The following is an 18,040-nucleotide window of genomic DNA, read 5'->3' as shown; positions in this document are numbered from 1 at the left end:
CACAGACATGTCAGTTACCCTCGCAGCGTGCCGATGTGGTAACCACAGCTTCCTCTGTCTCAACGGAAAGACAGTAGCAGGTGCATGCAAAAGAGCAGCAGTAAGAAGATGAACCTCCGCGTGTCTAAAAGCAAAGACCTGTGAGTGCTGGTATACTTTCTTTATTTCATACATCTGTGTATAAGTTACAGGTCTGCTATGCCCTTGTACATCTTTGAACAAAATTGATTCAGTGGTTGTTTGTATTTATGCTGAATTATATTATCATTATCATAACCAGTATCAATACAATCTCTCTACAGCCAGTGTGCTCATTTCCACTGGAGCTCTGTTTTGTAGAACATAATGTCACAGAGGAGTGGATTTCTAACAACATATAACCATGCTCCTATTCCAGAGTGAATATGAAGTCTTTGTGGTTTCTGGTCTCAATTAGGTACTCTGTTATTATGTATTTCGATACCTGCTCTGCCCAGATGATGAGACTCGAGTAAGCCTGTCACTCATGTTCAGTTTCACACTGTACTCCTCCCTTGAGCTATGAAATGCTGATGTCACAATGTTACACATGAGAGATGGAACTGTAGGTGTCGGTGGGGTGTGTGTGTATCTGTGTGTGTGCATTCCCTGTTGATTGTTGAACCATTTAGTATGCTGTAGTTAGGAATGCTACCCTGTGAGAGGAGGGAAAGACAGAGAAAACAATAGGAGGGGGAGGAGAGAAAAAGGAGAGGGAGAGAGAGAGAGAGAAGGAGAGAGAGAGAGGCGACAAACCAGTGTGGCAGGTTTGTGTCACTGTACACAGTCCATTATGCATAGCTAAAGGAAAGAGAAAAAGACACAGACAGAAGTGAGGAGCTGATGTCATTGCAGTGCGCTGCCTTCGTTGTCAACCTCTGTCAACACAAACGGTAAGGCATATGGTGTGTGTTTGGGAGTTTTGTGAATGGATGAAAGAGCTGTACTTGGAGTAGATTGGTGTATTTTTCACCAACGTCTAGTTGCACTCGTGTTTTTCTTGCTATTTATTGGTAGTTTAAAGTAAAGTGCACGGTGTTGCCCGGGTTACCCAGATGGGAGGTTTTGTGACCTAGCAGAACAGGTGTTTCTGTAAACTGACACTCGGGCTCACCTGTATTGGAAAGCAACACAGACACATGTCGTAACCTGGACTTCATGAAATTGTTTTGAAACCTATATAAGAGGTTCTTATCTAATCGCTCTGCCCTGTTGTGTTTGTGCAGTAAACAACTGATGACTGATGTCAATAGTTGGATGATTGGATCCTAAAGGTGACTCGATGAATGATCAGAAGACAGTTTCACTGTTGTGTGGCACTATACTGTGATATCTCTTGTGTGCTATTGTCCACCATCTGTAACACTATCACTCTCTTTCTTTGCTGCTGTATGTAAATGAGAGCAACTCTGCCGTCATCTTTGGGCATCTTATCTGATCATTTCATGTGAATCCACTTGTATGTCAGCTTTCTTCAGTCAGCTGCTGATTTCTTTGCCTGTATGACTGATACACGCTGCACAGAGACTACACTTAATACAGTGTTTTGCACAGTGGATTGCTGTTAGGTGAGTTTTTCCAGTTTTTGGTTCAGGTTAAGCTGACGCTAACAGGAAGGCATGAGTATGTTACTTAAGTAAACAGTCTTTATGATATGTGTGTACAACAAAGAGAGCTCAGAAAGCTACTTTTCTGTGAATACTGCCTTATCCAGCGAATATATTGTGCAAAATTACATCACTCACTACAGTTTGAAGTGAACACATAGCAGTGTTTTGGTTCTCTTGCTTGTCATGTCCAATATTTTCTATTTTTGTTTATCCAATTTCCACAATTTTAATTCTTCCCAGTGCCTCGCATATCATACAGTGTTTGTTGTTCTTCACCACTCTGTGATTCTGTTTTGACTGTGGCCACGGTCACCACAATCCACATATCAAAACATTCCAGCCCAATCTTGTCCTGGTGTAGGGAAATTTACTATTTTGTGCTTGGCAGGCAATGGGAGCTGTTCGCTGGGGAACTGAAGACTCCTGTGGACATGGCAACGAAAAGAGAAGCCCAGGAGAGCCATCACTTCTAGACCACAACACAGAGACTCATCAAGAGCAGCACTGAAAGATCAACCTTTTTTGATACAAAATTGGTTTCTGTGCAAGAAACCCCACAAGAGGACTGTAATTATGCTATAGTTTCACTGTCTTTTGCACATTCTGAACTGCAGTTGTCAGATGAACTGCCTCCAGACTGCAGTCTAAACGACAGTTGCTTGGATTTGCATAAATATCAAGCTCAATCTTCTCCTCTCTTTTTGGGATTTGGCACTTGACAGGAGGTCATTAACTTTGTTTTTTTTTTCCCCCTCAAACAATGGAAGTGTCCTTTCTCCCTACTCCAGAGAATGAGTGCAACAGGCGGACAGAAGCGCGCTTCACTGTCCGCTCAGCCAGCTCCCCCTCATATGGTCTCTCTCGCAAGCCAGGTTTTAGGAGACAGAGAGGTTTTTCTGAGGAGGAAAAAATGGGTGACGAAGAAGTGGGACAAAAAGAGACGTATGGGACAAACTCTGGAGCACATTTTACAAACATGGAGAACGGAATAACAAGATATCAGGCCAGCAATGTCAGAGGTCAGCACGAGATGAAGGCAACATCAGACCAAGGAATGTCCCTCAAGCTGAAGCAGAATGGCACTGGAGACAGAATGACAACAGAGCCTAATAGAGGCGAAAACTCTGCATTTATAAGCCGAGGCAGGACAGAGTGGAGGAGATCTAACGTGACTAGTAGAAGTAAAAGTTTAGATTGGAGGAGAGAGGACAGAAGTCCTGTTCGTAGCCGCAGAACTGACATACTGCCCACAACAAGAGGAGGTGGCATGAATACTCTGGCAGGAGGCTTAGATGACAGAAGGATGGGAGCTGAAACTGTGAGGAGCAGGATGTCTTCAATGCAAGTCTACAACTCTGCAGGTAGAACTAATGCTGTTCAAGAGAAAAGCCCGGTGAGTCCCCTTAACCAGACTCTGGACAGAGTCAGTCGGGGTCACTCTCTCCCCTCCAGGTTGAAGTCCCAGTCTCTCACAGAGACCTCCTTTGGGCCGACAGGAGGTCAGAGCATACTGGAGCGGATAGAGAAACTATATGGGTCTGCTGGTTTTAGTAAAGCTGAAGATTACAACAAATTTAGAGAATACCCCACTACTGCAACAGAATCCATTACTTCTTCAAAGTGGAGGTCATTTGAGGGGGGAGGCGGAGGAACCTTCCCCAGGCGTTTCTCAGCAGGAGAGAAAAATAGCCTCAGCCCAATTCAAAGCATCAAGTCTTACAGCTGGACACCTCCAAAAGACACGTCCAATACAGAGAGTTTACTTTCACCAGGGAGAAGCAGGAGATTGTCAGGGGGACTGTGGCAGGGGAAAGTCCAGAGCAGGTATTCAGAGGAAAGTGCAGTTACCTGGGAGGGTAAAGGGTTAGTAGACATAGGCACAAGGTCTCTGGATAGGGCAAGGAGTAGGAACACTGTCGCAGCTCAGATTAGATCTGCCCGGGCTGCAGGAGGGATTAGAGCAACTCCTGACACAAACTGTGTCTTAGAAGAGGAAACCGTGCCTTTTAAAGAGTCATTTGATTTCAAAGCAAACAAGAGTGTGGATCAAGGCACGGTGAACTATGGCAAGGAAGAAATTGAGACAAATAGACCAAAAGAAACAGATTCTGGCACAAAAGAAAAAAGTGAAATGAAGAGTGATATCCCGGATGATGTATTTGACTCAAATCCAAGTAAAATTACACTCAAAGCGATAGAGAAGAAGAACTTGTCAGAGGTTTCCTCCTTGGCGAGTGTGAGGAATAAGATCAATCAGTTTGAGGCTCTGTCACAGAGATCAGCAGGACAGCTCCAAGTGCCCAGAAGAGCCTTCTCTGTGCCAACACAACACATCAGGACCCATGACGGAGTGAAGAAGAGTGGGTCAGCCAAAGCAATAGGTGGACTGAGAGATAAGTGGGAGGGAGAGGGAGAGGGAGGGGAAGAGAAGGTTTTAGGAGCAGGAAAGAAGTACCTGTTAGAAAGGTTTATATCAGAGGATGTGGTTGGACTACGAAGGGAAGAGAGCAAAGGGAATGATTTGGCTGTGAATGGAAGAAAAGAAAAGGATTGCGCAGAAAACCAATCTGAAGATTTTGGCAAATATTCCAGACTTAAGAGTACACTCAGAATTCCTCTAAACATAGGAGCTCAAACAAATCGTAGAAATATTTACATAGATGAGACCGATTTCTCAAAAGTCTCAAGCCCAGAGGAAGCAGGTGAGAAGCATAAAAAAGCCAGTGATACAACGTCTCTGCTTCAGCCTGATTCCAGCGCCAATTCCTCTAGTGTGCAGAAACCTATACTGACTTCACCTGTTGCTGATGATGATGACAAGACTCCAACAAACACACCCAACCGCTCACCCTTTCTTTCACCTGCCACACACCCAGAAAACTCCTTTCCCATGGCTGATATCTGTGACAGTTCCTCAGGCTCCACACAATCAGCGCAAACTCCAGACTCCCCAACTCTCTCTCCTCCCCTCGCCTCCTCCTCCATCGTCAACCTCCCCGATTTCATTTCTCCAGCGGACAGCACAGCACACCAGAAGGGGAAGAAACAGGCACTGGACCTCGATGCTTGGGTCGCTGGATTGAACTCAGCGATTAAGGTCTGGAATGCAAAAGACGATTATGAGGATGACGACGATGAAAGTACGCAAAAGGATGAAGATTCAAATTATGATTCAGATTCTGGAGAGTCTTCTGTGACCATCACCAGCAACATGAGCCAGTCCGATCGAAGGAGCTTCAGTGTCAGGTAGGTCCTGTCGAAATCAACCACATGATCATTTCCATGTGTCAGTTTTTTACACTCAACACGTTGCCTTTATCCCTGCAGTCTTTCAGACCTGTATAACTTTGCGGGGGTTGACTATGAGTCAGAAAATGACAGTGATGAGTGGCAACCATCAGGCCGACGGTCCGCTTCTCTCAGTTCAGACGTGTCTGCCCTTTCCTATGTGTCAGTGCTGCCCAATGAAGAGCTTGACAAGCTGCTGGAGGACGTGAGGAACCTCGGGGACAATAGTCAGCAGGTATAGTCACGTTTACATGACGTGCAGCAGTTTTTACCACAAACCAAAGTTAATATTACTATGAATCAGGTGGTTTTTCTAATATAGTCTCTCTTATGGCAAACCAAAAATGATAATACTTTTCTCCCCTTGCACCTCTCACTCACACACATTCACGCAAACACACACACACACACACACACACACACACACACACACACACACACACACACACACACACAGACAGCTCCAACCTTCTGCCGGAAAAGAGTTTTTTTTTACAGTGCTTTGGTGAGTTGTTGTATAAGGTAGTGTTTCTCATACAGACTTCATGCACAAGACTTGGAGCTGCATGTTGCACAAACAGCAGCCGCTGTGTTGTGTTTTGTCTTGCTCAATTTCTGCAAAAGTCCAATAATGACCTATTGATTTGGAGCAGGGAGACATCTTAAACATGCAGGACAGGGGTCCACCATTAAGAAACACTGGTTTTAGGGAATGTTTGATTTGCTTCACATTTACAATTATGGACAGTCGCGTTCATGAGAAGCTAAAATTGTGATAGTGATTAAAATAGACCTGTGAAGTCTGACTGCATGTTTATTTTGAGCAGTAGAATCCACTTCTCAATCTCTTCATGGACGCCTCTTGGTGTTTTCAGTCATCCTCCAACTGTGAGTTTAGCAGTTTCACTTCAATGGTGCTTTATAACACCGTAAACTGTGTCACCACAGACACAAAAACAGAACACTGCTTTGCTGAGAGTCATGTGGAGTTGATCAGTTAATCAGCATTGTGTGAACTCATTTGACAGTGGTTTGAATGTAAGAGACATTTGTTTATATTTAATATATCCAGATATCCACAATGACATTCTTACTATCCACAATTGTCATGTACAGTATTGTCAGATATTCACAACTTCATTCTCCCTAAGACAAATGATGTGACTTTTTCCATTCATGTGTATGGGGTTTGACTGAAGGTGTTTCAAGAATTGTCAATAAACAGAATCACTGTAAATTGTGAATATCTCAAACTGGAATTATGTATAGTCATAATTTACCTTCAGGTATCTCCAGTTCACATTATGGACATTTTGACAAACCAAATAAAATGGTTTTAAAGCTGATTCTGCGAGTTAATCTCCAGCTTTCTGTCTCTCTGTCTCTCTGTCTCTCTCTCTCTTGCTTGCAGGACTATGATGCAGTGCAGGTGGTTGTCCTCCATAAGGAGATGGGAGTGGGTCTGGGCTTCAGCGTGGCAGGAGGCGTGGACCAGAACAAGCCAGTCACTGTGAGGAAGCCCTTCTTTTTTGTCTCTCTCCTGAAAATGATTTTCAAAAACATTGTCCCCAGTCTCATCATTAGTGTGTTTCCGTCTTTCAGGTCCACAAGGTGTTTCACTCAGGTGTGGCAGCTCAGGAAGGCTCCATAAGGCAAGGAGACCAGGTGCTGTCAATCAACGGCACAGCGCTGTCTGGACACGCTCACTGGGAGGTTCTAAGGGTGCTGAGGAGGGCAAAGACTCGTGAGATGGGAGTGGTGGTCCTAAGGAGGGGAGATATTAGTGATGTCTCAAAGAGTGGAGTGCAGACAAGTATTCAGGGATCGACACAGACTCACGTCGCTGAGGCAGGTGAGACTTAAGTAGAGCTACAGTAAGGATTTGGGTCTAGGTTAAGGTATGAATGTAAGATATTAAATTCAAAATCTGCAGTAAAGTGAGATGCTGTTTGTGTATGTGTTTCCACACCTGTCAGGTGAGGACATGTGCGTGCGTCTGGAGAAGAATGACAGGGACCTGGGCTTCAGTCTGGAAGGTGGTTTAGGATCCAGTCTGGGGAACAGACCCCTCACTGTACAGAGGGTCTTCCAGGGTGAGAGATGAAATGCATCAAAAAGATTGATAAGTCTTTTCAATGTGACACTTGACAGACTGTCAAACCCTAACATTAACAGACAAGACTGTTTGTTTTAGTCTAATCCAATAAATTAAAAGCCAGAAAGAATCACATTAATGGAATGTCTCTCTTATCGATTTGCAACATGAACAATGGCTTAAATGTACGGAATATTCTCTGCTGTTTTACTGCCTATATCATCCTATAGCCCACCTTTATATAAAATCTTTTATCTCGGTGTTTATTAATTGATATTTTAGAAAGAAATATTAATTCTAGCAAAAGTAGAAATGTCTTAATTTGATGATGATGCCCCAAAGATTCTCAATAAATAAACAGAAGCGCATAGATCACAAATGCATATTAATTTAGCTTCATACATGCATCATATAACTTGTAGCTGCCATCAGAGTGACTTATACTGCACAGTTTAAGTTTATTTAATGTTTTTCTGCTATATTATCCAAACTATTTACATGTAATTTAATATTATACAAATAAGCTGTGAGATATTTGTTTAACATTTTGTTTATAAATCTCTTTTGGAAATGTATGGTTTTATCTAATTCTCACAGCATGTTTGGTGGCACAGATGTGCTCATGACTACATGATTGTAACTACAAGAGCACCTTGTGCTTGTGATTCAAACTGAGGTGGAGATACATTAAGTCTGGATGTTGAAAAACATGCACATAATTGAGCTTTTAATGTATAACACATGTCCCTGTTGTCCTTCCAGGCGGTCCTCTTGATAAGGTGTGTCCTGGTGATGAGATCCTAGAGATTGAAGGTATGAGCATGGTGGGGATGAGGCGCCTGGAAGCCTGGACTCTGATCAGAAAACTCCCCCCCGGGCCTGTGGACGTGGTACTACGCCGCCCACTGAAACATCTGGAAACGAAAGCCCTTTGCCAACAGTAAATTTCAGGGAATGTTGACAAACTGAAAAAAGACGAAAAAAAAAAAAAAAAAGACTTTAAGTTTATGAGAAACATGACACACTGTGGCTTTGAGCGTTACATAAATCACCCACAGTAGGTTATTTGTGCCATTAAAACAATTTGTTAACATCATTTGTATGACTAAGCCCTGAAGGAAACAGGATCCTGAAGGCCAAAAGTTTGTGGATTTTGTTCTCTCTGTTACAGGATCACATCTACCTCAAGGTCTGTGATATTTACAGTATGTATCATAATTAAAATGCACTATTATCAGATCAAATCATATACTGTATTTACCACACCAGCCACCTTTTATTCACATAGTTTGCATGGTCAGTTAAAAGGTCATAGTGTCACACTGTACATTTAAATACATGTTGTAACATATTGTTAATACATTGCCAAATGCATTTAGACAGTATTTAGCTTCTTTTTTTTTTCTTTTTTTTTAAATAAATCCTAACAAATCGATGCTTGTTATACTTATGTCCAGCAGAGGGCAGACGACTCACATCATATTATATCATGTCTATTATCAGTCACTGCTTTACAGTCCCCACATATCATGTCAAACCTTATGGTGTGGAGCGATAATTATCTCCTTACGTTTACGTATTGTTACTATTACATAACTCAAAGTGTGGCCTGTTTGTTTTCAGATTGAATATCTACAGTAATTTTTTTTTGTTTGTCATATCTTCATGTGATGTGGAAGATTTTCCTTCCACGGTCAAGTGTGTCTCTGATTATCTGTGATTTTATAATCTATTAGCAGTACAGAGTTCAATCAGGGTGATGAAAAGATGGGCGTTCCTTATCAACATTCTTATCTAAGACTTCACAAGAAACTATCTTTTATCTATTCTTTTATGTTTACATACATTTACATTTATCTTAAACATTTTTATTTATGGAGATCATTTTGCCAATCTCAGTTTCTCCTATGTGAGACACACAGTCGTAGTCATAGAGAGGCGGTTATTTGTCATGAAGATGTGGAACTATCTTGATGAATACCAGGTATCACCCTACTGTATACACTGTATATCTATATATTTGTTTTATGGCTCTCTGTCAGTTCTTGGTAACACATAATCTGACTGTTTATGGCCTCTGTTCATATAAGAAACCCCTAACAGCGGAGGTGCATCACACACTCTGCAGCAGCCTATCCGGAGGTGTCACAGACAAATACATGGGTAAGAGTGTTTGGCCAGCTGTGGAGAAACTGAAGCCAAGAGCTGGGATACAGTACACAGGTCCTCACACACTCAGGTGGAAGCTCATCATAAAAGCCTTCATCTCCTGGACTCGTCTGTTTGACAACACAGGAGAGTTCATTCTGTGATAAGAAGAAGGATTTGGTTTTTACTCCAGCCATGATGAAGCTACGCTCACTAAGAGTGAGAAATGCCCTGGTGCGAGAGTGTATGGCTGAATTTTTGGGAACTTTTATTTTGCTGGTAAGTGACACTCATGTCTCAGGGTACATGTACTGTGTATATGTACTTGCATACAATATATACAATTATTATCCTTATTTTAACCAGGTATTTAACCATTGTTTTTCAAGAGTGACCTGGCCAAGAAGGCATTGGCTTCATAGTAAACAGTTCTTTTGTAATGACCTAGATTCTCTTGAATTCAACTTGTTTGGATGTGTGTTTTTATTAAGTTTGAGTGCATGTTACATATGGATTTTTTTTTTAAATGAATAATAAGGAAAATGAAAAACACCACTGCACAAACATTAGGTTATTGTAATAACATACTTTTGATCTCTCTTTCTGATCATTTGATTATTTATTCAACAGTATAACAGCTTTAGACTCAGACTTTCAACTTTCCCTATGAATAAATGAATTAATAAATATATAAAAATTTAATTATTTAACTTGTTATAATGACACCCTTTTATGTAATTATTGTCATGGCTATTTTATTTGTATTACTTGTTATTCAATGCCGCTTCACCCTGTCATAAAGGTTGATTATTGAATTAATCATTCATCTTTATTGAGTTGTAGTCTGTGATATCTCTTAAGAAATGTTTGTGTTTATAACATCCGGTCACCAGGGACTTAGTGTGTGTCATGTGTTGTGCAATGCCAGTTGCTTATGATGAATAATAAGGACAGACTAACCACAGAATATTATTATTTGTATTACCCTGACCTCTGTCCCTCTTGTCGCAGCTCTTTGGCTGCTCGGCTGCAGCCCAGGTGAAGACCAGCGGCGAGACTAAAGGCCAGTTTCTGTCGGTCAACATGGCCTTTTCTGTTGGCGTCATGTCGGCCATGTACCTCACCAAGGGCATCACCGGTAAAAACAGCTGAGCTCATTCTGTATCATACTAACAGACATCAGTGTCCACTTTGCTGCGCTATGACTCTTGCAGCACTGATTTGAACAGTGTCTATGTATCACACCAATCACTGGCACATAACTTTTTACTAATGTGTTCCTTAAGCATCAGTCTTCTCAACTAAGAAACTAAATGACTGCAAATAATCTGAGATTACATGACTTTCTAGTCTCTCCCGTTGCAATTTACTTTGGACATTCCTTTTCTTCTCCTCTCCAGGAGCTCATCTGAATCCAGCTGTGACTTTGAGTTTCTGTGTGGTGGGCCAAGCTACCTGGGGAAGGCTGATTCCCTACAGCCTCTCACAGCTGCTGGGGGCTTATGTGGCATCTGGGCTTGTCTACATGATCTACTATGGTTTGTCTTTCCACCACCTTGAGTGCTTAAATCATTGACATACTGCATATATATATATATATATGTACTCATTTGTTTTGATGATTTCCACTTTCATTCTTAGATGGTATCATGCATTTCAGTGGAGGAGTGTTGACTGTATACGGTCCAAACGAGACGGCGTCTATATTTGCCACATATCCTACAGAATACATGACTTTGGGCAGAAGTTTCCTTGATCAGGTCAGTTGAGGGTATTGGTGTAAAGTCTAGGGAGCATCTCAGCTAGTGTTCTTCTAACTATTTCTGTATTTGTCGTTACTGTAGGTGGTGGCCACCAGCATGCTCATGTTGTGCATCCTGTGTCTGGGCGAAAAGAGAAACACCCCGGCTCCGCCAGAGCTAATTCCTGCTGTGGTGGCAGTGATTGTCCTGGGGATCTCCATGTCAATGTCGGGTAACTGCGGTGGGGCAATAAATCCTGCTCGGGACCTTGGGCCACGCCTGTTTACTCTGACTGCAGGCTGGGGCACTGAAGTCTTCACGTAAGTGTCCTATCTTATATACAGTATACTACATGACCTGTGTACACACAATGTAAACATTGATACCTTTGAAGCACAAATCAGGAAACATCAAGTATTTGTGCTTAATGTGCTTAATGCAGCTGCACAATTCACAATCAGTTTTATTCGAAATGGACGGGATTTGACTTTATTTCAGCTCTTTGTGTTGATCATGACGTCATGAATGTCAGAGGTTATCAGACTTATCAGACCTGCATGTACAAAGGGGACATGATGTGTCAGCTTGCCGAGGTTCAGATCATAATCTCATGCTGGTTCCATAATGTAATTATAACAATGCTCTATATGATGCTCTATGCTCCATCAGTCATTATCAAATTCTGGGTCCTTACTCACAAATGGGACACAGGAGAATCAATCTAATCAACTTACCGAATCAATTAACTGAATTTTTTTTTTTTACTTAATATGTATGCATGAAATTTGATATCGTTTCAGAAATGGCTGGCGATTTATATTTTTATTAATCATTGCAGACGTGGCAGCAAAAATACAAACGAATGATCAAATCTGCACTTGTCTCAAATTGTATTGTGAATTGGTGGTGAATGGTGGAGTAGTGGCTAGCAGTGTTGCCTAACAGCAAGAATGTCACCAGTTTGAATCCCAATTTGATTGAGGGCCTTTCTTTGTGGAGTTTGTATGTTCTCCCCCTGTGTGCGCGTGGGTTTCCTCCTTAAATTAGACTTAAATTGGTCACTTTAAACTGACCATAGCTGTGGTTGTTTGTCTCTATGGCCCTGTGATGGACTGTCCACCGTGTGCCCCACCTTTTGCCCTATGTCAACTGGGATTGGTTCCAGCTCCCCACGACCCTCATGTGGAGGATAAAGTGGTAGACGATGAATGAATGGATGAATGAATGTAATCTGTTCACAGCAGCTTTCATTGATTCTTGCTCACTGGGGGGCAGACAAATATCAAACAACAGTCCTTGTGAAGCTGTTGTGGTTAATGTTAAGTTTGCCAAAAATTAACATAACACACTGAAATCACGCTACAGGTGATCTTTTCACACATTCACGTCTGATTAAATGTTAATGAAAAACATTAGTGACTTGATAAGATAACCAGGCAAGTCTACACTGCCTCAGAAGAACACACACATAAAGTAATTCTCCCTTTTAATCTGCTCTCCAGTTGTTACAACTACTGGTTTTGGGTTCCTCTGGTGGGTCCATTCGTTGGAGGTGTTTTAGGAACTTTCATGTATATGATCTTCATCGAGTTGCACCTGCCTGACCCAGATCCCCCGGAGGACATCTCTCCTCTCTTCATAATCAATGGCAAGGAGTCACTCACCACACAGCAAAATGGACTAGAACTAAAAGCTGCACATTTCTAAACGTTACTGGAATAGATATGTACCCCCTTCATAACCCAGCCAGGATAAAGGCAGAGGCAGCTGAGAGAGAGAGAGAGCGAGAGATGCTGATTGTCCAATAACATTGTTTACATTAATACCTGTACTCTTTACAATAATAATAATAATAATTTATCATTAATAAATTATTTATTAACTGCATTTTGTTTGTGACATCTGTCAGAAGCATTCATTTATAAGATTCAGTAACGTTTAATTGTGAAATAAGCCATCGTGATCAGAATCACCCTGTTTTATTCAGCTTCATTGTTGCTATGCTGATTTTGTGCAAATGTGTGAACGACATACTGCAGGTGCAGTAGTTTTCCAAAGCACTCCCAAGTGACGTTATCTTATCTTACTTAACGGTCCCATTCTTCTTGTGAGGAAGAATACCACAAGCAAATTGTTTTTTTTTTGCTTTTTGTATGTCAAGAATGAACTGGTTCTGGTGGTTAGGTCACTGTGTCCTCATGTTTTTATGAGCGTGATATGATATACAACAATACTTACAAGACATGTGATTCAATTTGGCACACATTTCCTCTTGACCTGATTAGAATTTGGTGGTCAAATGTCAAGGTGACTTTATCTCTCAAAACTCTTGTTGCCTTGTGACCTTATTTTCAAATTCACCCAAACTGTTTAGACTGTTTTGACCTTTCAAACATCCAATTCATTTTAGGTGCATTACATAACTCAAGGTGCATTTTACTTGGGAAAATATAGCGTGTAAACTGAAAAGGCACAAGACACACAGCTGGGTTAGGGTCACTGAAACATAACATATTTTTAATTTGCACCTTATGCAACTGAAACCAGTTAATGTGATTCTCTGCATGACTTTTCTATTTACATCAGCACAGTGACATTTCACACAGCAGGCCACAGTTTCACTCAATGACACACAAGAAAAGAATTGCTTTTTCTATATCTATTCTTGTCACCTTTACATGAACATTTTGCAGCATCTGCTTTACATTTTTACTGTTAATGACAATATTAATTAATAATAATAAATTTAATATTATGTTGTTAATATTTTCCAGACAGTGACAGTAAAACCATTCCATGCTTCCCTCTTGATAAAAACTATATTTTTTAACCACATTCGTCTCCTGTGGTGTTTACTGTTCTGTGTGTGTGGAGGAGAGGCGAGGCTCACTGCAGGGACTCATGATTATTGCCTCATCAGTGTTTTACATTGCTTTGGTCATGTAGTTAGCTCTAGACCACAGCCAGGATGAAGGTGATTACAGAATAATGGTGTTTTTAAAGGTCAAGACTGTGTTTCATTAAGGGTCTGTGACACTAGAATTATCATAAAATCCATTTGACATTTATTCACATGAACACGAAACCATATACATGACCTCCTTATATATACACAATACACAGGGCTGCAAGTTAATGACAATGGGATACAAAAAGGAACAGCTTTGATTGTCATAAAACATTATGTGGTACAGGAATTAGGTGAGATTATGAGACAATATTTCACTTTGAATTATATTTCTTGCTGAACACTTGTTTATGCAAAATAACCTGCATTTACATAACTTTACCATAGTCTCTGAATTATAGCCTTAATATTAAAAAAAAAGATATTTTGTGTATTTTCATCCTTCCTCCAGAGATTCAGCTACATATAATACTGTATATGAAGAACATGTTGCAGTTTCTGGATTTCTCAATCTCAATTTCACCTCATAATCCCATAATTTTAATCATTGTAGCACCACATGAACATATCTGCCTGCTAGAGTATTTTGAAATGGCCATATGTCAAGTTTTTTTCTATTTAATGTCCAGTTTGTGAGATGAAATGAATTGAAGATAAATAATTATGCTATATAATAATGTGTGCAGTCACCTTGTTATCTCATTACCCCAGAATGAGCCTTTTATATTTATATAAGGAGCTGTTTTTACAACAGCTGGCAATGGGAGGGCTGATTGCAGGAGATGAGGAGCAGCTGTGACCACAGGTGAGTAGTGTTGGCTTGATGAGGAGGTGTGTCTTGGCAGGTGGAGCAGAGTGGGTGGAGTCAGGTGAGTGGAAAACTGCTTAATGAAGTGTGACACTGAGGTCACCAATAAATGTTGCTTCTACATACTTTGACTTTGAGTTTATCCTCAGGGTCAAATTCTACAGCATATTAAAGATTTGAAAAAGTATTGCTTTCTTATTTCACAACTGTAAGGAATGTGAATTACAACACAGTTGCTGTGACCTTGACCAGTGACCTTGCTCTACAGGAAATCTCTAGGAAACTATTGAGACCAACAGAATCATCTGAACATGACATGTGTAATGATATGACTATCGAGATGAAACAGAGCACAAGTGGTTTTTGTTTTATGAAAATCAGTCACAAACACAACACATTTAATGTTGTGTGCTACCTTTATGTTCTTGCATATGCAGGCTGTATATAATATATAATGAATGTGTATTTCTCTTTGAAACTGTATTGTTTAATGTTATTTAGTATTTCTGAGACAATTCTATGGTTAAATTAGTTCGTTTTATTTTGGTAAATTAGTTGTCCCCCCCTCAGTCACTTAACATTGTTGGATGAGATAACACTGATTGAGCAGCAGAGGGCGCTGTGACACAAACCTGAGGAAAAACAAGTGAGCGTTTACTCTCGCTCTCTTTTTTAAAATAATAAAGTGGGGTTTTTTTATGATTGAATCCAAAAAATGAAATATTATAAAAATATGAAAATATTGTGTTTTCCAGAGACAAAGAACATAAACGTCATGAAAGCTCATGTTGAGTTGAGGAGGATGTTTGGTCCTGAGTGAAGGATGGAGGCAGAGAAGGTGAGGGAAGTGCAGCACCTCCTTCTCCTCGCTCCCCTCCCTCTCACCCGGACCGAAGCTGAACCCTCCCTCACCTTGTCACTGTGTCTCCAGCGCGTCCGCGGTGCCCGTCTACCCTCCCACCCCAGTGGCCTTAAATCATCCTCCTCATCATCATCAGGGGTGAACCTCGCCTCCGAGTCAAACTTCACCATGACCTCGGCGACTGTAGTGCAGCGAGGATGTTCTCAGCACAGACCCACGTAGACCTGAGACAACTTGAAAAGGTAGGTGGTGTTTCCTGAGCGGCTGCAGCCGTGTGTGTGTGTGTGTGTGTGTGTAGTTTTGCTCTATCAGATGAAAAATATTGACGTTTGTCTCAGTTTTCGTTGTAAAGCTCGTATTTATAGATACTCCGTCTGTGCCTGCAGTAGACCTATACAGCTTTTATCTTCTTTTAATATAAATAAGCCACCACTGTGGTGAAGGAGTTAGTGCAGTTGTTATTTGTGTTCCTAACCACTTTCCTCTGAGTTGTTCAGCACATCAGACAACAAATAACCAGTCACTTTACTATTCTTTCCTTAATAAAAAGTCATTACAGTCTTGTTCTCTTTTGTTTCTTCCTGATTTAAAACAAAGATCAAGGGAATTCATAATTGAATTGTTTCTCAGGACATACACAGAGCTGGTGAAGTACATGAACATTATGTTTTGCTGGCGTTTGCCTGTTATTGTAGTTATAATTCTGGGAATGAAGGTTGTGAAACGGAGTGGCCTTGGTGGAGGAGGTGTGCGCTCTCCCAGTGCGTCCTCTAGATGTCCAATGTTGTTTAACAGTAGAATAATGTTGTTATTACACCTGAGGAGAATTAAACCATCTGAGCTGAACATGACAACTGTCTTAGTCATAGAGACACTATACTGAATCTACAATATCGCAATTTAACTTCCCTTGAAATCAGTAGAACAGGTTCAATATACATTGAAATAATGCTTGTACACTGTGCTAACACATTTTTAAACACAACACGATTTATGTTCTCTTTTGACAACTGTTTATTTGATTCCGTCCTATCTTTTTTACCTTTAACTTGAATTATCGGACATTTTATCACGATACTTATATTGATTCGGTAACTCTTTTGGCCATATCTTCCCAGCCCTTACTGAATCTATATCTATGTACTGTGCTCAGGAACTGTCCATTAGGAATTCTGCCAAGAAAGGTGCTCAGATATTCAGTGTGTGCCTGGTGTGTTTCACTCCCTGAGCTGCCAGCTTGATTTCATAAGGACATTGCAGGTCACTGGGGTTATACAAGACAGTAAAGCCACAGATGGAGAGCCAGGGAGGGTATCGCATCGGAGATGTGAACAAAGCTCTTCTTCTCACTTGCTATTCTCGATTGGATTGGTAAATGTGCAGCGCAGAAAATAAGTGAAAGTGCAATAAGTGTATGACAGGACAGGAGACAATGCTCGAAACCGTAGCTGAAAGCTGATCAGCCCGAATCACATGGAAAGAGGTAGAGCAGCTCTTTCTCTGGAGTATTGATTGGTCACTTGCCGCCTCGAGCCTTTGTCTGCCATGTTGTTCAGTACCTGCAATTATGCACCGTAAACCTGAGACAAAGATTTATTTACGCGCTCGCTCCTGTGGCCTCATCATCTTGCATCGTACAGTCTCTCCTTGCTGTTATTTTGCCCGAGAACAGAACACGGTGAGGGAGAAGCTGTGAGGTGTGTGACATAATGTAACACGTCAGCATTAGTGTGGTTGGAGGGAAAGAAAAGTGTAGAGTGACAGGATGAGGGGATGTGGGAGGAGAGGAGAGGAGAGGAGAGGAGAGGAGAGAAGAGAAGAGTGCCACTCCATTACTCTTTTTCATCCACTAGGATGAGACTCGGAGGACACTGATAGTGGATCTGGTCTGAGCCACGGTCCCAAGGCACAGTGTCACGGAGACAGATGCAGCTCTTTGCTGCTGGTCGTCATTTCCTCATTATGGCTCTAACATATTAGATATTGTCTGCAATTCACTTTGGTGTGTGTATATCAAAACCAGGTCCTAATGAGACAGAACTTGATTTCTAAGCAACTGGTTAAGTTCAGGGCTAAGATTTGAATTGTTGTTAAGTTAAGGTTATGGTTAGGCATTAACTGGTTAAGGTTAAGGTTAGGGATAAGGCTTTGGGATAGCTGTGCAAACCTGTGTGTGTACCTGATATTCCTTATGTTATGGGGACCTAAATCTGTTTACACAGTCACATTATGGGGACTTGTCGTCCTCATGGGGACAAACTCAAGTCCCCATAATGTAAATGACTACATTTTAAGGTGAAGACATGTTTTAAAGTTAGGCTGAGGTTAGGTTAAGGTTAGGGTCAGGGATAGTAGTAATTATGGTGAAGGTTAGACTAAGTCTCTGGGAAATGAGTGAAGGTCAATGCAATGTCCTCAGAGGAAATGGAAACCTGTGTGGGTGTGTGTGCTGTAAGTGAGTTTTATTTAATCACGGTGAAGTAAAAACATGCTCAACAAAAACATCATCACTGACTTCCCACTCCAGAGTCTTTACTGGGTCAGGGATCTGCAACTGTAGC

At 41.1% G+C, this 18,040-nt stretch overlaps 2 protein-coding genes across 3 annotated transcripts; both read left to right on the top strand.

Moving 5' to 3' along the window:
- Nucleotides 1-15: 15 nt before the first annotated feature.
- On the top strand, nucleotides 16-8,446 carry si:dkey-92i15.4. Of its 2 annotated transcripts, none has more exons than XM_044033459.1 (7): nucleotides 16-140; nucleotides 2,017-4,874; nucleotides 4,956-5,151; nucleotides 6,328-6,426; nucleotides 6,519-6,768; nucleotides 6,893-7,009; nucleotides 7,774-8,446. In XM_044033459.1, the coding sequence occupies exons 2-7, from the start codon at nucleotides 2,389-2,391 to the stop codon at nucleotides 7,953-7,955; spliced, it is 3,330 nt and encodes a 1,109-aa protein (XP_043889394.1). In that variant the 5' UTR covers nucleotides 16-140; nucleotides 2,017-2,388; the 3' UTR covers nucleotides 7,956-8,446. The 2 variants fall into 2 exon arrangements, with proteins under 2 accessions (XP_043889394.1, XP_043889395.1); XM_044033460.1 differs by lacking the exon at nucleotides 16-140 and adding an exon at nucleotides 760-911.
- Nucleotides 8,447-8,884: 438 nt separating this feature from the next.
- On the top strand, nucleotides 8,885-13,734 carry aqp10a (aquaporin 10a). The gene is made up of 6 exons (XM_044033463.1): nucleotides 8,885-9,438; nucleotides 10,171-10,297; nucleotides 10,560-10,697; nucleotides 10,801-10,919; nucleotides 11,004-11,221; nucleotides 12,404-13,734. Exons 1-6 carry the CDS (start codon nucleotides 9,355-9,357, stop codon nucleotides 12,606-12,608), a joined length of 891 nt encoding a protein of 296 aa, XP_043889398.1. The 5' UTR covers nucleotides 8,885-9,354; the 3' UTR covers nucleotides 12,609-13,734.
- Nucleotides 13,735-18,040: the final 4,306 nt, after the last annotated feature.

Source organism: Solea senegalensis, linkage group LG9 (assembly GCF_019176455.1).
Source record: "Solea senegalensis isolate Sse05_10M linkage group LG9, IFAPA_SoseM_1, whole genome shotgun sequence".
Taxonomy (NCBI): domain Eukaryota; kingdom Metazoa; phylum Chordata; class Actinopteri; order Pleuronectiformes; family Soleidae; genus Solea; species Solea senegalensis.
This window is presented reverse-complemented; position numbering and strand designations above follow the sequence as displayed.